General features: G+C 42.8%; 1 protein-coding gene across 10 annotated transcripts in view; it reads right to left on the bottom strand.

Annotated features, from left to right (window-relative positions):
• Positions 1-3698, bottom strand: part of CDC42BPA (CDC42 binding protein kinase alpha) — a 187461-nt gene extending 183763 nt beyond the window's left edge. For all 10 annotated transcript variants that reach the window (XM_027911200.1, XM_027911207.1, XM_027911247.1 and 7 more), the window contains exons 1-2: positions 3446-3698; positions 2491-2715 (exon numbers count right to left, since the gene is read on the bottom strand). In XM_027911200.1, coding sequence (XP_027767001.1) covers positions 2491-2686 — 196 coding nt within the window. In that variant the 5' untranslated portion in view covers positions 2687-2715; positions 3446-3698. The remainder of the gene's footprint in view (positions 1-2490; positions 2716-3445) is intronic.
• Positions 3699-18807: the final 15109 nt, after the last annotated feature.

Genomic DNA, 18807 nt, shown 5'->3' with positions numbered 1-18807 from the left:
ACATTCAGATTGCACTCTTAATAGTAACAGAGCAAATATGTAGATGCTTGGCAGAAACAAAAAAAATGCCTTTCCAAGACAGCAAGCAACAGACATCCACCAGTAGAAACACCAGGTATAACGTTTTGTTTCACTGATGGGAAAAATAAATTAATACACACTACTTCATATGGTACATTCATACAGTACATATGCTACATACAATACATACACCACAACCACTTCCCATACAGCAGCTTTCAGAACTCCCCAGTGTAAAATCGGTGCTACTTTTCCTACTGTTCAAATAGAGAAGCTGAAAAAAAACCGCGCTGAAAACACTTCACCACTGAGTCATTTAGGGAGGTGGGGGGCAGAGTCCAGGATTTCTGGCTGCCAGCCTTCTACTTCTGCCACTACTCAGCACATCTCCAACTTTAAAACCACATATAATCTCTTTCTAATCAACCACCTGCATTGTTTCCCCTTCTGGGGAGAGAGATGTGAGAGGTCACAATTATATCAAAGCACAGGGTACCCTTAGTAACTTCACTGCACCAGAGCACGGGAGGGTACATAACCTCTCCAAGAGCTTGATTTTGCCAATTCCCTGATGCCAACAAAAGTGCCAGAGACCGCTAATTTCACCAGGAGGGCTGGCCCTCCGAGGAGGCAACTCATGTGAGTGTTTGCAGGATAAAGACATCATACAAGTAGACATTGCAAATGACGGGTACAAGTAACCGCTGGCTCTAATATTTCACCTCACAAACCCTCTTGAAAAAACTCCCAGGGTAGAAGTCCGGACAGCTGAGCTGGGAGCCGACAGAGGACTCGGGCAACTCAGCCCTGGAATTGGGAGGAACTGGTCTTCTCTGACGCTCAAGAGTACTGCTAAGGCACAATTGGAGCACGAGACTGGAAAAATAGCAGGAAAAATAGGGCAGCAAGAAACCTTATTCCAGCCTTCCAAAACAGTGTATTATTTCCATCAGCAGCCTGGAAAGTTTATTGCAGAAATCTTCAGGTACTGTCAGAGCCTTGTAATGATGCATTTACCCATCAAACAACCACTGAGCATCCAATACAATGGGTCTCAAACACACTGTTACTCTGACCATCTAGATATGGTTAATTTGACTATTATTATTTACAGGATATCAGCTGGCTAGATCCACTGCAGACTACACAAAGTTCCTGCACAGAAAATACCCTTGGAGCCATCATATTTTCCCAGTCTTTCACAGCCTCTGTATGCCAGTGACAGTTTGAGAGGGAAGATTCTTCAGAAGCACTTTTAATTACTATTTCCTCCTTAGCTAGAATGCATTAATTATAGCCTGTTTCTCCAGATAATAAGAAAACAAAAAACAGTGCAATATGAACATTACAAGAAACTTAATTACTGAGTCAGATGTCCTTTAGATGTCAGTATGACTACAGTGAGGAGCAGGAAAATAAAACACACACATTATCAGCCTCAAGTTGTTAGATCAGTTATCAAAACAATGTCTTTTCCTCAGCAACTTAATTTTAAAGAGCTCAACCAGATAATTAATCAAATGCCTGTTACGTGTTTCAAAAACGTGCTTTTTAGTAAAGGAGGCCTGCTGATGTATTTATTACAAAGCAAATGTGGTAAATGGTTCTGCATGCAAATGAAGAAGTGCAGCATGACTTTGAAGTTTGAAGGTCAGATACAGGAACCATTCTCATCAAGGTTCTTATGTCAGACTGCATCTTCTGGTTTACATCTGAGTTTAGCAGGAGGAAGAAAGAGAATTAAAAAGAAAAAAATAGAATCAACCAGTTCTGTGACAACTTAAGAAGAACTGGCATGCTATCCTTCACCTGCTTTCCTTTCGAGATCTGCAAATAGTCCCACAAAATGAAAGAAAATGGAAAGGGTGCTGGGGACACACACAGTTTCATTCTGATTTTCAATTGTTTCCTTCATCAGGAAAATCAATCTACTTAAGTCAGCAATGATTTTGCTTAAGAAGAGAATGTAATCTCCTCCATTTTCACAAGCATTTCAAACCCACATCATTTAAGAGAGCTGACTGATTTTCTTGTTGATCAACATGTTTTATTTTAAAGAAGTACAGACTCAAAGGCAGAAGCAAATCAGAGGATTATGTATTGATCTTTTACAAGGCATCAGAGAATTTAACCCTTACCATTCTATATTCCCAGCAACTTTAGGAAACAAAACTCAACAGCTGGGCCTGAAGGCAAACAAATATGCCTCAAGTACCAGAGTCTGACCCAACTCAAAAAAAAAAAAGAAAAAATATAAAGTACGTTTTACATACATGCCTCAAAGACAAATAACCAATATGGATTTCTTTTTAGCACCACCATCACGTTTAAATACAGTAAAACTGATAACATTTCCCGGTAAAACACTGAGTTATAAACAATCCCTCTTACACATAAATAAAAGGGACATTATACAAAGCAGACAGGAACATGGACGGATGTACACAAAATAAACAAATTCAAACTTACCCCACTCCAGATACTCAAGGATGTTCTTCTCTCTTCTCAGAGGGGAATTATTACATTCATCATAAAGGCAGATGAGTATATCCAGCAAGGTTTCCACACTGAAGCATTGCCCATTAGTCTGTGTTGGCCCATCCAAAATAAACTGCTCCAACTGCTTCAAACGCACTTCTCCAGACATGGTTGTTTCAGTTTGCATTGGGGTTTCTTTTTTAATGATTATTATTACTTTGCCAGAAAAACAACAACAACAACAAAAAAACTTTTGAGGGCTTAGTTGCTTAAAAAGAAGTCAACAGTATTTTTAACAAGCGTCAAACCGTGGCAGTGCTTAATTTCCAGCCCACCTCGGTATTCCCAGCCTGAAACTAAACCCTTGGAGTTTCAGACACACACATATAGTGTGTATATCTGCTTACATATGATTTTTAAGCGAAGAAAATAGTTATACTTAAAAAAAATGTAATAGGCTTAATATAAAGGGTGGAGGGGGGGGGTGAATATATGGCCACTCCTGGTGCTTTAATAATAATAATTGCACTCAAATTCAGCCGAGACTGACTGACACCTATTTCACCGTGCGTGTCCAGGTACACGCACTTATATATTTAAGAAGGTCTTCTCCTTCGTTCCTGATGCAGATCATGCAGCGCGATCCTGCGAGGAGCCCCGCCGCAGCACCACGGGGTAACAGCCCCTCCGGATCCGCTTCCCAGGACGGATGGGAAGGGAAGAACAGACGTATTTACGTGTTTATATAAGCGAAAGGACGAAGAAACGAGGGCGCACACCGGCGGGGAAGGAGGGATGAGGGGGCCGCGCAGCCCCGCCGACCCCGCCGCCTCCCCCGGCCCCGGCAGCGCCTCCGCGGCCACCGCGGGGTGGGGCGCAGCCCCCCCTCCTCAGGGCGCAGCCACGTCCTGCCCCGGGCAGCCTTTCCCTTCCTCCTCCTCCTTACCGAGTCTCCTTTTAAGGCTTGTCAGTGATTCAAAAAAACTAAAGTCTTCATCGTCGCCCCCTTCTCCTCCGCTGCGCCAAGGGGCGGCGGGCGGAACGCGCGCCCCGACACACCGGCAAAAGCGCTCCGAGCACTGTCAAATCCTTCCCATGGCTGCGGCGGCGGCTGCTGCTGCTGCTGCGGAGACGGCGCCCTCCTTCTCCTCCTCCGGGTGCGCGTCCTGGGGCGGAGGGGAAGCGCCGGCGTCCCCGCTCCGGCCGCACGCTGCGGGCCGGGAGGCCCCGACGACGGCAGCGGTGGTGGCGGTGGCTTCACTCCCGGCGGCGCGATGCCGTCCCGGCTTCGCCCCCCCGGGCAAAGGGCATCCTCGGGCGGTGCGTGTGCGGGGTGTGTGTGTGTGTGCGTGCGCGGGGCGGCGGGGAGGGGTAGCAGCGGCGCCCTCCCTCCCCGGCTCGCTCCCTCCCTCTGCTTCCGCGCCCTCCTCTCCCCCGCCGCTCCCTCCTTCCTTCCCTCCCTCCCTCCCTCCTTCCCTCCTTCCCTCCCGCGGTCACACGCGGCAGCCGCCGCCGCCGCCGAGCGCGCAGCAGCCCAACATGGCGGCCGCGGCGGGGGGAGCCGCCGCTGAGCGCCGCCGCAGCGCGGGGAGCCAAACCCGAGGCCGCCGCTACTGATGGGATTGAGGGGAGGAGGGGATGCTGCTGCAGCAGGGAATGCAGGGATACGGGCGGACCCAGGGAGACTGGAGGGATAGAGGGCGGGAGAGGGGAGGCCGCGGGCCGACCGCGCTGGGCTACCCCGGGCTGACCCACCCGCCTGTCCGGAGACTCCTCCGGCGGTCTCCGTCTGGAGACTCCTCCGGCCGCCGCCGTTCCCCGTCCCGGTTCCTCTCAACCGCTTCCCCGGCAATTAGGCCTTTGATTAAAGATCCCACCAGCCTCGTTAGGCCGGCGGGCAGCGGGAGCGGCGCCTGCCTGCTATTCCAAGGGAGTCTGTCATCCGTGTCCGAGGGTATCTGCCGAGCTCCAACGCGAGCACGGACCCCGGCCGCCTCGCCCTTCGAGGGCTAAAAACGTGACAGAAAATGAGTCGGCTCGCGGCGGTTCTGTCCTCACTTGGGAAGTGCCTCCCCTCCCCTGGGAAACAGGCTCGTTTTGCAAGTCTTTCAAACCCATATCATTTCAGAGAGCTGAAGGATTTTCTTGTGTATCAACGTATTTTATTTTAAAGCAGTACAGGCTCAGCGGCAGCAGCAAATCAGAAGACTGTGCATTGATCTTTTTCCAGGCATCAGGGAACGGGCCCGACTCCGGGGTGGAAAATGGCAGCAGCCAAGCAGCGTGTGGTGGCCACTCTTTTCTTTGCCAAAGGTACAAGGGATGCACTGTGGTGCTCAGGCTACCGCAGGGCATTGAATGTCATCTGTAAGTCAACCCGTAACTTCAGTGCATCCTTCCCCAGCAGTCAGGGAGAGGAGGGAACACAGTACAGCCCCGAAGGTCACTGGCCATTGGTGGAGTTCAGTGTTCTCCAGAAGCCCACAAAGTCCTGCATCTGCTGGAGCTCCAGGGAAGGAAATGGCTCAGGCATCCACTTCCTCAGTTCATTAACCAACAGAAGACCCTCATCTGGGTTTTGGCATAACAAGCATCTATATAATTCTTTTTTCTTTTTAAACTGGCTTTTTTACCAGCTGATATAAAACATCAACAGTCTTACATTTCATCATGAAGGTGAAATACACAACACAATTAAAGTCCCATATGTTTGCTCAGATTCACTCAGCTATATATAAACTCACTGGTGTGAAGCTAGAGAGGACAGTGACTCTCACCCTGTGCTTGTGAAATGGCAGAGCGGACTGGTTGTAGGGCTGGGAAAAGTCACCTTTCTGTTGGTGAGCCTGAGAAGGGGATCCACCAACAACAGCCTATCAAAGGAAAAAATGCTCCTGCCTGCTCTGGGTGAATGAAAAAAATGTGCAGAGAACTTAGTTCTAAGAGCTTTTTACACAAAAACCCATCCAGAAATATTAGAAACTACTACAACTATAAGTTTGTGATGGGTGGAAGATTAAACTGAAAGGACAGAGACAAGGAAAGGGTTTCCTTCCTGTGCTGGGGTCCACCCTTGGTATGACAGGAGCCCTGTGCGAGTACCTGGGGTGCTGCTGGTCCTTGTCTACTAAATTCACCGCAGTGCCTCTGTGGTAGGAGCCCTCTCCAAAGCTGTGGCACACAGGCAGTTTTACCCAGAGAGTAAGGCATTTCCTGCTTGCTTTCCACTGCACTTGTGGAAATTGTGATTGAAGCTGGGGGTGGGGTACACTGATGACAGCAATAAAAATAAGTTGCTGTTGCCAGTGTGGGTGGATCAGATCAGATCACACTTCCTATAGGGGTTGGAGACATATCATCCAAGTTCATCATCACCATAGATTAACCATTAATAGGGTTGCGGAGGGAAAAGGGAAAAGCCTAAGAGTCAAAGGGATGTTAGCCTCTTGGACTTTGGCACATCACTTGGTAGGGAAGTGAACTAAAGAACCATTGCCAGAGATTTGATGGGTGTGGATATTTCACTTACTTACTTATGTTACTGTGTTTTCCTCAGCCAATTATAAAGTCTTTCCTTGTTTTACTTGCAGACCAAGTGTTTGGAAACAAACGAGGATACCCAGCAAAGGTGCTCACTTTGCCTATATTTCTGGTTTTAAAGATGAACCCTTGTTTCTGGCAGCACCACTTGACAGAAATTGCACATCAAGCCAGTTCTTTCCAGGTTTGCTTTCAGCTCGAGTGAGGCTACAAGAGGTAGATGACATGTTCCTATTAAAACCATGCGATGTAAGCTGCAGTTAAACCCAGAAAACAGGAATTATTTGTTCTCTCCTCATTTAATAGCCTGTCCAGAAATATATAGACATCCCCACAACAACTGGTGATAGAGCCACTGGGCTGCAGTCAGCTGTTGTGCCATAGAAGCTGTGAGGAACAGGTAACACCAGCTATGACTGGAGGCATTTTTATTTGCTGGGAATTATCTATATACCAGACGAGTAATTCTCATAGTACACCCATGGGATGGAAAAATATTTTCTCTGCATTGTAAGTGACACTGCAAGAGAGACTTTAGTCTGGAATATTTAGAAAACTGACAAAAGAATTCAGTGCAACACTCAGAAATTCCTTCTCTCTTGTATGATCTGTCACTAAGACAGACCATGTCCTAAAAATACACCCAAATTGTGCAAACATACCCCAGTATCTTTCATAATTATCATGGGCTTGTTTCACCCTGTTCTTGTTTTAATAATATCACAATAATATTTTCCTCTTACTGCTTAGCTTTACAAATGTTTACAGTACCTAAAACATAACTAATGATAATAAGGATTTTATATCTTACAATAAATTAAGCAAGCTGATAGCAACAGAGGGAATAGTGGGGAATGAGAAGGATATAGTTGAAACAATGTAGTTTATGTATTAACATGTATGTTGAGTGTTGCAATACTTAAGGTTGGTATAAGAAACAGCCTTTTCTCTCCGGGGACAGGAGGTTTGTTGTTTGAGGTGAAATATTGTGGATATCTGTTTTTGGTATGCAAACCATTTCTAAAGTTGAGAGTGACCTCACATGCTTCTGGCAGGGGAATAATGCTTGTGAGTGGTAGATCTGTTACATGCTTAGGGACAAATGCTCAAGAGTGGCACTTATGTATTGACAAAATTTTGCATCCAGGCTTTCCTGTTCTCCAAAACTTCACTTTGTAGACACATGTTGTTTGTACTGGTACAGCGGTTCATCTCCCAGGGAAAATTTGGTAGTACTCTGCAAAAACAGTGCTAGCAACCAGTTTACGGAACGTGTGTATAGACATATGATGGTACCATTTGAAAAGGGATCCTACAGCTGAATTATAGTAATAACTGAGGTTATTAGAAGTGTTTGCAGTTGGCTGCAGACAGAGCACACATTGGTTGCAGTCTAGGATGACACTGAAGACCAGTGTGTGTGAATCGAGCAACACTTGTCCTATAATCTGTTACACTGTAGCTTCACATAAATCTTGCTGCTGGGACAAACTTGATTCTAGCAAACAGGTCTCTTCGCTGAAACTGATGACTATTGCAGAACTTGATTAGTCTCAGTACCTATAGTAATGCATTTAGTAACACACTTTAACAGTTTTGAAGACTTGTAAACCCACTATTCTGTTCCTCTCTAACTGCTTTGCCAAGACCTATTTCTCCTATGAGATCTACAGACAACCCCAGCTACAAGCACTAAATGGTACCTGGCAAAATTGATGCTTATTATTTATCTAATCGCAAAACAATGATCATAAATGTGAATGCATATATAGACCGTTGTAAATATGGAATTATCTTTCTCTTCCCTCATGCTTCTTTTATTGGTCTTTGGAGTCTTATTTATAGTCTTAATGATTTTCTGTGAATGGCTGAACTGACTAATTTTACCTCAGAGACAAATTGCATCATGCTGATCTCACTACACTGGTTCTGTGTCAGCCTCACTTCCCTGGTTTTAGTCTTCATTTAAAACTAATGAGAATGTGGCCATCACCAGCATACAATTTTCTGTAAAGAATGAAGTGGTTTTGACCCTGCTGAAGTGTCTAGGGGTGCTGTGCTCTGAACAGGAACAAGATAGCCTCTGTGATTAAAGAAGAGGAGAAGAAATAATGGAATTACATTTATAACTGCATGAAATTGCTATAATCTGAATCCTGCTTTTATGATGCAAACTAGGAACTGACCAAAGTCATGTCTCATGCTGACCTCCAAACAGGACTCTGTGTTTGCACTCTTACAATGCTATTTTATCTCTCAGTACATCGTTTTTCTCCTATAAAAGTGGGAACAAGTCTGCCAAAGCTCTTAGGGATGCTGTAAACCTTAATTAATGTCAGTGTAGGAGTCTGAAATTCTTCTTTATTTTCCTTTCTTCAATAACATAAATCTAAGAGTGTTACTTTATTTTCTCTCTTGTTTTTGTAGTCTATAATGCCTGAAACTTTTCAAACCTTTAGTCCCTGCATAGTCCATTTTTTTCTTGTGGATTTGTCTGTCTATGCTGATATTTTCTTCCACTGTGTCCCAAATCCATTGACCATGTTATGCCACCTTTGAAAGTTGAACTCTCCTCAAGATACTTCACTCCCTCAAATTAAGCTATTTAAGGAGGTAGAACTTTTCCTCAGGTCAAGTGGCTTTTCAAACAGAAGATTTCTGAGGAAGACCACGTATTTATTTGTGAAACTGGATGATAGATGCAAATTTCTACCACTGCCACACAAGGCACAGCAAGATAATCCATTGATTCAGAAGAAAAGCGGATACATTTACATTATTGTCTGATGCCTATACAAAGCTAGTGTTGCTCATCTTACAACTGGAGCAACTCAGCATGAGAGCTGCTTCTAAATCAACTCTCTTTGTAATGTTTCATAGTTTCAGCCGATCATAATCAAGACTTTCAATATCTGTTCCTCTAAAATGAGCACCTCTTCTAGTGAACACCCAGTACTGTATTATGAATTTTTTTTTTTAATATAAAGGTTATACTTAGAGATTAATTCAGTGAGGATTAACTGTGGAAGTGCTTTAAAAAACTGCAATGAGCTGCTACTGTCATGTAAGTAACATTTATGGAAGAGAGGAGGAATGAGGAAACTTGTGACTAAGAGATCTTTGATTGGGCAAGGAAACAGGATGAAGTGAGGAAAAATGAGATAGAGAGGAGGGAGGGAGAGAGCGGGGTGATTAATTTGGAAATCATATGGGAAGGAAGTGGTTTAGAGAGGGGAAGTCAAGGGCAGGGAGTGTGGCAAGAGAGAGGGAGGGAAGCTTGTGAAGAGGGAGAGGGAAAAAAACCCTTATTTGTTAAAACCAGCAACTGTACTTAGATGAAAACAAGCCCACCAAGATGCATAATTTGGAATGTGAGCCCAGGGTGGAGAGAACTGGAATAACTTTACATCAGGATTTTTATTTTGGATTTAACTTTAGGGCTTAGAGTGCCCAGCTCATTACAAAAGAGAATGCAAGCAATCACATACTGATCCTGATTTTCCCAAGGCTGTGGAGTTTTCAGATTAGAAGTTTGACCAATTCAGTTGTTGTTTTAAAGTACTATTTCAGTTTATTTGAATTTTAATGAAAGAATATTGGTATATTGAAAAGAGTGGTGACTATTTTATATACTTATTTTTAACTTCAGAATTGCAAAAATAGCATCAAAGCTCTAAAATACGTATTTCATTGGGAATATAGATACAGGCAATGACGACAGATGTAATTCTGGCAGAAGTCTGTTTTAATCAGAGATGGGTCACTTAATGTAAAGAGACACTTCCATCATGGTCTGCAGATGGAAATCACAATATCATGGTTTATCAACAGTTGGCATTTAGAGTTTGTTTGCTATATTTTATTTAGATGGAGAGGCAGCAAGCCCCATCTCTCTCTTCATGGATAAAATTTGTAATCAGCCATCACATTTTAAGTAGATGATGACAGTGGTGCAGCTAACAGTGACTAGAAACAGGCACTTTTATTATTTGCCAGTACTACATTACGTGGACTTATTCCTTCTTCAGTGAAAACTAATAGAAAAAAATGAAGTGTTCTGTAAAACTTGAGAGACTTGTAGAAAGCATTTGATGTAAATAAAGACGACTTGTCGCTCAGCAGGTAGCTTTGGGTCACTTCCCAAAGAGAAGAAAATCTTGAAATCAGAGAATCATAGAATGATTTGGGTTGGAAGGGACCTGAAATATCATCTAGTTCCAACACCCCTGCCAGGGGCATGGACACCTTCCATCATGTTGCTGGAGGAAACCAGGTTGCTCAAAGCCCCATCCAGTCTGCACTTGAACACTTTTAGGGATGAGGCATCCAGAACTTCTCTGGACAACCTGTTCCAGTGCCTCACTGCTTCCATAGTGAAGAATTTCTTTCTGCCATCTAATCTAACCATTTTAAAATGTCATGTAGTGTTCAGTAATGATCCCACTCAAGCCAATGCCAAAAAAAGCCTCCTTGATCTCAGCAAGAACATAAGTGAACTCATAATTCCTTCTGAAACAAACAAACTGTTTGGACTCAGTCTTTTGAAAAATGAGAGTGGTTTATATCTTTGCACAATGTCAACCATTTGTCTTTGTAAACTGTCAGTGCACAAATTAAAAGGATTTAATTATATGGAAAGGTTAGAAGTGTGATTACAAGTGGGTTTTGAGGTAGAGAAAGACAAATATTTGCACAAGTTTAATCAAAAAGTGTGAACATAACACTGGCTCGGATCCTCATAGCACTGGAAATAACTGTACTTGTAAAAGGAGGTGCTGGCCAGTGGTACAGCTTCATTTTACTATAGTGCTCCCTCTGTGAAGGTAACCTCGAACAGAGGTGAGAGCAGATCTGCTGGCATGAGTGCTCCCTACCTGCATCAGTGCAGGAGGGCGAGGTTAGTAGTGGATCACTATGACATTGTTTCAAGTAACCCCGTCACCTCAGCTGAAATAAGTTGGGGCTCACTTAGACCTTCCTAGACATCAAAAAGAGGGACAGTCTCCAGCATGTGGGCAAAGACAAATGTCAGAGATGGTGTCATGGACAATAACCTCTCCTAATGGGGCACACATAGTAGACAGGGACACACATAGGTCAGGAAAAGGACATTACAGTCACAGTTATTCAGCTGGGGATGAGTTTAAGTGACAGTGAAATTTTCTTAAGGCAGGAGTGTTGCTATGGATGGCATTAATTCAACTCAATCAATCAAACTGAGGACAAGGACTAAAAATACTAATTAAAAGTAAATATTTCCAATCACAGTAAGTTTTAACAACCTGTAACTTGAAAGTCTTTTTGCTGAATTTTCCTCAGTTTTTGCAAAAGTGACTAAAATACACCTGGCAAGCTTCAGACTCAAGCAGCTTTCCAAGCCAAAGTTATGATGAAGGGATGGAAACAGGGTGCTATAACAGAAGTTAGCTTCAGCTTTAACCAAAGAGCTGTTGCTGCCTCCCCTTAACATCCCTAGCTATGCCAAAGCACACTGTATGTGAATTAAAATCATTAAATAAAATTGAATGTTAGTAAAATTTTAGGCAAGGAATATATTTGCCTGTCGTAGAAACATTAATCATGGTACAGCTATATCTCAAAACCTTTTCCTTCACAGTTTGCTCAGGAGACCAACAATATCTATGTGTGGTGCATCAGGAGGAAGCAAGGTCCAGCCTCATTCATCACCTGGAATCCAGTATTTACTGCCATCAATTTCTTGGCTTCCTCCTGAAGAGCAGGATTTCATTTTGGAAGCTGCAAAATTTGGGTTTCCAGTTTTCCAATTGAAATTGGTAACGAAAAAATATTTTTGAAGATGTTATAAAAGTTTGCACTTTTACAATGAAATGTGGTAGCCATAGTTGTGTCTTCTCAAAAAAAGACATTGGCAGCTATTGGCTGGTTTTTTGGCCTTTTCAACAAGGTGAAGATTTTCTTCCTTGACCGAATAACAAGGAGAGTGGCTAGTGGATGTATAATTAGCTTCCAGCTGCGGGTAGCTCAGCTGTACATTGCAGCAATCCTACTGTCACTAATCTCATTGCTGTCTCCTGCAGGAGGAGGAAATGAGCTGGGCCATGTTCTCTGAACCTCATCCTCCCTCTGGTCAGGGACTCTGGCAGAACCGGGGTGCAGAGCCACAGGATGTTGAATTTATTGCTCCTGTTTGCTTCAAGGCCCTTCCTAAGACTTAATTCCCTTGCCCTGCAGTAAAAGTGATAATAATGAAAAGGTCTATGATTCACAATAAAGCACTGTATCTTGTTTAAGTTAAACAAGTACCTAAGTGCTCTGCTGAACTAGGGCCAAGGGTGGATTACTGAGAGAGCTGGGCAGCCTTCCCATCTCCAGCCAGTTCACCAAGTAGTCTCAGGCTAATCATGGAGTTGTTCTTGGGCTTAGTTTCCTGTGCCTGTTTATCACAGGGTATCTATTCTGACTGGTAGAGATAAGGAGATAATGAGGGAACATGAAAAAACTCTTAAGAACATCATGAAAGAGGAAAAGTGCTGTAGAGAAAACAGGCTTCTGCATTGGACATACATTGCATGTTACATTCTCCTTGTGACTTTCCTTTAGTTTCTGGATTCTAATCAGTACTTGTGAAAAAAAACATCAGGCAGCTTATTAACAGAGAGACTATTTGCACTTGATGGCAAGAGTGTAGTCTGAACTCCACCAAAACCAATGGAAGAAGATCCAGTGCTGCATGCAACCAGCATTCCATAGCAGCTCAAGCTGTGTTGCCTTCAAGCAGTCTCATCACCCTGGCAGCACTGAAATCCAGCAGATTTTGTTGCCTTCGTGCTGTACAGCAGCCTGAAAAATTAACTCAGCACCCTTTGCAATGGTTTATTCAAAGGGAACTGGAATAAAGTCTTTGGAAGTCTGTGCCTAACTTGCACTGAGAGAGTTTCCTCTAATCAGATATGGAGCTTTTAAGGCTGTTTTGCATTTCTCTGATTCCTACCTGGCAGAAAGTGGCTAGAGAAAGGGCAAGGGTGTCACTGTGGAAAGCTTTTGATTGATATGAGAGAGGCCTGGTTACCACATAATAGTTTGCAAGAACAGACAATTCCTTTAACACTTTTTCTACTTGGAAATTCATATTACATTTTGCAAAGTTAGAGCAAAATAGCTTAGTGTATTGAATTGCAAGAGAGCTATCCTGAGTACATACGTTTACTCTATCTTTTGATACAGAGGAAATTAGCATAAAAAAAATCTTTTCTAAGAATAGATTGTAGCAGAATATTAGTTTTGTAGCATAACAAACAGACAGGAAAATATAAACCTGCTAATCCATCCTGTACAAGATAAGAGCTGAGGTAAAGTACTGTCTTTATTAACAGCTGCTAGCTGATGTTGTAAACACAGTTGTGCAGATTTTAATATCATATTACAGCATTGTGTGTGAAACCAGAAAAAACAAGTGCTACTTTTTGTGGATTTTTGACCTGCAGTTCTGAAAGAGATTAAACTCTTTTTTTCTTTATAATAAGCAGCCATATTTTGTTTATCCATAGATAAAGCAGCACTGTTGCATAGTTCTGTTTCTGTGACCCCCTCAAAACCTTTCTGCAGGCATTTCATGATTCCCAAGTTCTGCAGATTTAGAACCAAAAGAGCCAGAAGAGCAGTGAGTATCAGGAATATTTCCTTTTTCTGTTACACGTTCATGGGTCAGTCCCGCAGGAATTAGCACAGACCGAAATAAGTATTTCTGCTCATGGTCCCCTTTCTGCAAGGACAGAATTCCTGAATTCAAATCTCACCTCCAATTTTGACTCACTTTCTGTGCCTGTAAGATATGAGGTTGCTGGGGCCAGCGTGCAAAGGATTATCACCCAAAGTGAATGGGCTGTTTTCAACTCCCCCTGCATAACTGTGGATTTGAAGGTTTAATTCCTTACCTCTTTTGTGGCAAGTGAGGGGAAAAGTCCAGTGGACCAATAAAAGAAATGGAAATAGAGTCAGTGGAAAGTGGTAGTGGAAATGATGTTTGTGGAAAGGGGGCTGGAACTAAGATGCATCCCATGTGAGTAACTTTCAAGGCCCACCATCCCATCCTTACTAGGAATGCACAAGAGAGCAAGTGATATAAGATAATTCTGGTGATTTCCAACCATGGAAAAGATCTCCTGAGCTGTTTGGCAGCTGATATGGCAGACCATCTTTACCTGACCCAAGGCTGCAGGTGAGGAACTGAACGGTTAGAAACTGTCCCTTGTCATCCCTCTGGGTATGATGTGTGGGAAAATCTTAATCCTGATGGACAGCAAGTCCAACGTTTGCCAGTCCTAAGCTGGAAACAAACTGTTCAGAGAAGACTTAATTCAAGGGCAAATACTATGACAGAAAAAGCAAATCCTAAACATAAGCATGATAATTAAGACATAACTCTGGTGCAGAAAAAATCCAGAACACTACAAATTCACGCAGTGTTCACTAGATGCATTGTTCAAATAGGATGGAAGTTGGTCTCAAAGTTAATGAAAAAGGATGTGATTCATCCCTTACTGGAACTCATCAAAATTTTGCATCAAATGATAAAAACCATTAATTTGTGCATTAAATAAAATTTTTATTTAATCCATCAACAGCATGAAGTCTGTTGCTTAGAGAGAAAGAATACATAGTATGTAATTACAATACCACTGAAAAATACAGCTTATCTTTTTAGGTATGTCAGCTGTCCAGCTGCACTTAAGTATCTTTTAGCATATCCATTACATTTGCATACGATATATGTAAATTAATATGTCCTTAACTCATACCTATTTCTGTATGCATAGATGTAGTATGCATGTATATACATGTATACATACATAGGTATGATATAAGCACATATTCATTCAGAGCATTTTAATAGAGTTAAAAAACACTGTGCCAAAAATGTACACCATCTGTTTTCAATCAAAATAGCCTATTTCAGAGGAAGGGAGTGCTGTCTGGTGATCAGAGCAGGGGAACTAAAGAGTCAGGACTCATGGATTCCATTCCTGAATCTGCCAGGAATTGGCTGCATGGTTTTGACAGGGTCTGTGACTCCTGTGTACCCTGCTTTCCCCATTTGCAAGATGGAGCAGTTTCTACTCCTGAATGTTGCAATGGAAAACATAATTAGTACATGCTTGGAAAAATACAGAAATTCTTTTTATATCATCATGGTATGTTTGAAGAGTGGAATTTAATTGAGAAATACAGTAGAGGATTTGTTTCAGAAGACATACATAGCAGCTATGTGTATAATTACAGCTATTTGTACACATGTAGGTGCCTAATTTTTCAATGATAGTACCTGTAATAAAATTAATGGAGGGAAAATGGTGTTCAACACTCTATGAACCCAGCCAATACTGTAAAAGTTTTCACACTCTATTGAACAGGGTTTCCACGGTGACAGCCCTACACCAGTGAGTGAAATGTGTGCTGTACCTAATTTTCATCCTGAAATAGGAAAATAAAAATGGGTATTGGGATTTTCTGGCAGGTTCCCTGCAGAGAAAGCCTAGCTCCACTGAAGACAATTACAATACTCCTATTAACATAATTAGGACAAGATTTCACCCCATCCGCTTCCTTAGCTTCAGTGTGTCCCTTTCAGGAATACAGAAGGGACTGCTCAGCCCATCCCACAATGCTTCCTCTTGGGCATGTTGGCCAAATTTGTAATGTGGTGCAGAACAATGTCCTTCCTGTGCTCGGTGGTCTGCACAGTACGGCCCAGCCTGGGTGTGGTGGGAGTGTGCCAGGTGTCACAGCTGGCAGAACAGAAAGGGTGCTCCATGCTCCTTCCACCACCCTTACCTGCTGATTCTCCAGCTTCTTAGATTTCCTTGTAGTGTGCACATCTGTGGGGTGTTCAGGCTCCACCTTGCATTTGGAGAGGGAGATCAGAGGCGCTTTCCATTGGGATGAGAAACACCATATAGCAAATTGCATAAGTGCAGCAGCCACATAGTGTTGTAGAGGAAGAGGAACAGTGTTTGTACTTTAGGGTTTGCCTGGCTGCCAGTACGAAAGTGGCGGTGAGAAATCATGTGTGCTGAATGCTGCTTATGTATTGGTGCAAACTGAGGCATTCAAGTATGTAATAAATATTTGATGTAAATACGAATGTATTTCAACATCTATGTCATCAGGAAAAGTGGGCTGAGCTTGTTTGGTTTGGGTGTTTTTGACAGCTGCACCTCATATCTCAATAGTGTGCTGTTGCTTAAGTGCCGCTTCAAAAGTACATTTAGAATCTTACCATGTACACACCTAAAATGATCCAGTTGCTTATCCAAGTGAGCTGGTGTACTGACATACATGATAAAGAAATAAAAAGACAAGGCAATATGGACCTCACAGCTACTAAGTGGATTTACAGGTTTGTCACTCAAAGAAATACTTTTACCCAAATAAGTGAGGACAATGTGCAACATAAGGTCGCTTTGGAGAGACAAAGCAGTTGATTCAAATACCAGCTTTTGAGAATTGTATGTCTACATCTGAGATCTTAAAAGTTATCTTCTGTCTTTGTATCTGTGAATGTATCTGCTGCTTGGATCTCACCTGCTACATTTTAAAGAAAGGGTGTATTCACTTAATGATTAGGAAATACTCTGTAAATCCAACTTTCAAGCCTCTTTCAAGCCTATGGAAAGTTTCCATCGTATATATCTGAGTTTCCATTATAAATATGTGCCATATTCATTTTCAGCTGCCTTCAGTCAGAGAGTTGAAGATAACAAACTTGCTAACCAGGATAAACTCTTCTTCAGTTCTTGAACTTTTGTAAAATGAGATTCCTCTCTAAAGGAGGTACAATTACCAGCCAAATGAGACAGCAGCTTCTAATTTCGGGCTACCAGTAGAACTTGGTGGGAGGGGACCAAAGGATCTAAATCCTCCTTTCTACTTGTGATAGTCTGTACCTGGAGGGGAGAGGGGGAGATGTATCTCTCATGTGCAGTAAGTGAGAGCAGTTCATTCAATTGATTCATGCAGTAGGCTCATACAAACACCAGAGGCTCTTCTTATGCACAGACTTATATTTTGGGAAGGGAGAGGTTTTGCTCTTATGGCCCATTTGTTTTTCTGTCTCTCTGCTGTGATTTCTAGCAGGGAGGCATGAAATAAAGGTGCATTGCCAAATGAGTATCAGCCAGTTCTGGGGCCAGGGCCAAGAGGCAGTGATACGGAGCTGGTGAAGGTTGCTGCCTCTTGGCATGCCCATGTGGAAGGCAGTAGATTCCTGGGTCTGACCTTGAGAAGTCAGGAAGAGGATGAGGAGGCTGAGCCAGGCAATCCAGCTCCCTGCAGAGGCCACAGCAGAGCAGGGCTTGCTGTTGGTTATCTTTAACAGCCACTTCCACTGAACTAGAGCAAACAGAGTCTGGCACAGGCAGGCTTCGAAGGCCTGCTGGGTTCCCTTGTTTTTGAGGACACTTGTCTGACCCAAATAACAAGGATTTTGCACATTGCCAAAGGCACTGGACATGTCAACAAATGCATAAAAGTGTTTGGTTTACCACCAAACTGAAAAAAATATTTAGAATCTGGAAGGCAATAAACTGCAGATTTTTTTTCCCTGTCACCCCAAAGAGCATGACTTTTAAATTATGCATCACTTCCTAAACCCAAAAATTGTTCTGCAGTCTGTTGATGATGGTGTTCTCAGGTTTTTGTAACTGAAATAAACTTTTTGTGTTGTAATACTTTTTCGCTATATTCGGGGATTATTCCTGACGGTGTCAAAAAGGGCCTCATGACTTCAGTTCATGCAGACTCCTCAGAAGAGGAGGTAAGAGAAACTTAATTAAATTCTTTATTCACATAAGATAGATGCAGTTTGTCAATGACTTTTTGACAGTTGAATTCTGCAGGTGTTCCAAGCAGTGAGGCAGCGTTACTGGCACCTGAGTTAAGACGGATCATGTAAAGGGAGATGCTCCTTAATGTTGTACATGTAAATACACCTCACTGCCATTGCCATTCTTAGGTGGATGCTGCACAGTGCAATGGTTTGACATAATTAACAGCGTCATTGTTTGGAACAGGAAGTCATCACAATACACCAGGTATTGAATTGGGCAAGTTTTCCAGCTTCTGCAGCTGTCTGTGTCAAGCTCTTTCTCACACAGGAAGTGCAAAAGCAGGGCTTGAGGTGAGCAGTGCCTGGTGCTACAGCAAGTCTTCAAAAGTAGCATGTGTGCCACGTGTGATTTGAGTCTCACATTGGGATCAATATCCAGCTTGTGCTTTGGCCTTCTAACAGTTCCTCAGTGTCTGCACTGTGGCGAGAAATATCTCAGGTGAGACAGAGGAGGGGAGCTTCTCTATGTCAGACATGAAACTCCTACTATTATTACAAAGAAAATGGAGCAATGTGCAATGAGACTGCCAGCGCACTCCAAACCACAGCCCTCTTAGACTTCTCCTTCTTCCAAGTCTGATGGGGATCCAGATGCAAAGGAACTTTTCCAAAAAAACAGACCTTGGCTCTCAGTGCTTCATGCCGCAGAGAATCATGCACTTTCTGAAATTTTTCTTTGAGAACATTTGTTTTCCCGATGGTGTTACTTCATGGACTGTACTTACTTTTTCCATTTTGTTCATAGTTACCAGTGTGTCTATTTTCATGGTCATGCTCTAGAAACAGAAGTTCCTTTCCCTCTCTCCACTCTAATCCTTGTAACCCTCACCAAAGCTTAACACCTAATTTGGATAATAATTCCTGCCCACCATCTCCCTCCTCCCACATCACTTGCCTCTTTA

The sequence above is a fragment of the Empidonax traillii genome, unplaced genomic scaffold (assembly GCF_003031625.1).
Source record: "Empidonax traillii isolate 1590-97213 ecotype Southwest subspecies unplaced genomic scaffold, ASM303162v1 scaffold31:size1920502, whole genome shotgun sequence".
Classification (NCBI taxonomy): Eukaryota; Metazoa; Chordata; class Aves; order Passeriformes; family Tyrannidae; genus Empidonax; species Empidonax traillii.
Note: the sequence above shows the minus strand (reverse complement) of the source record. Positions and strands in the feature narration are given on the sequence as shown.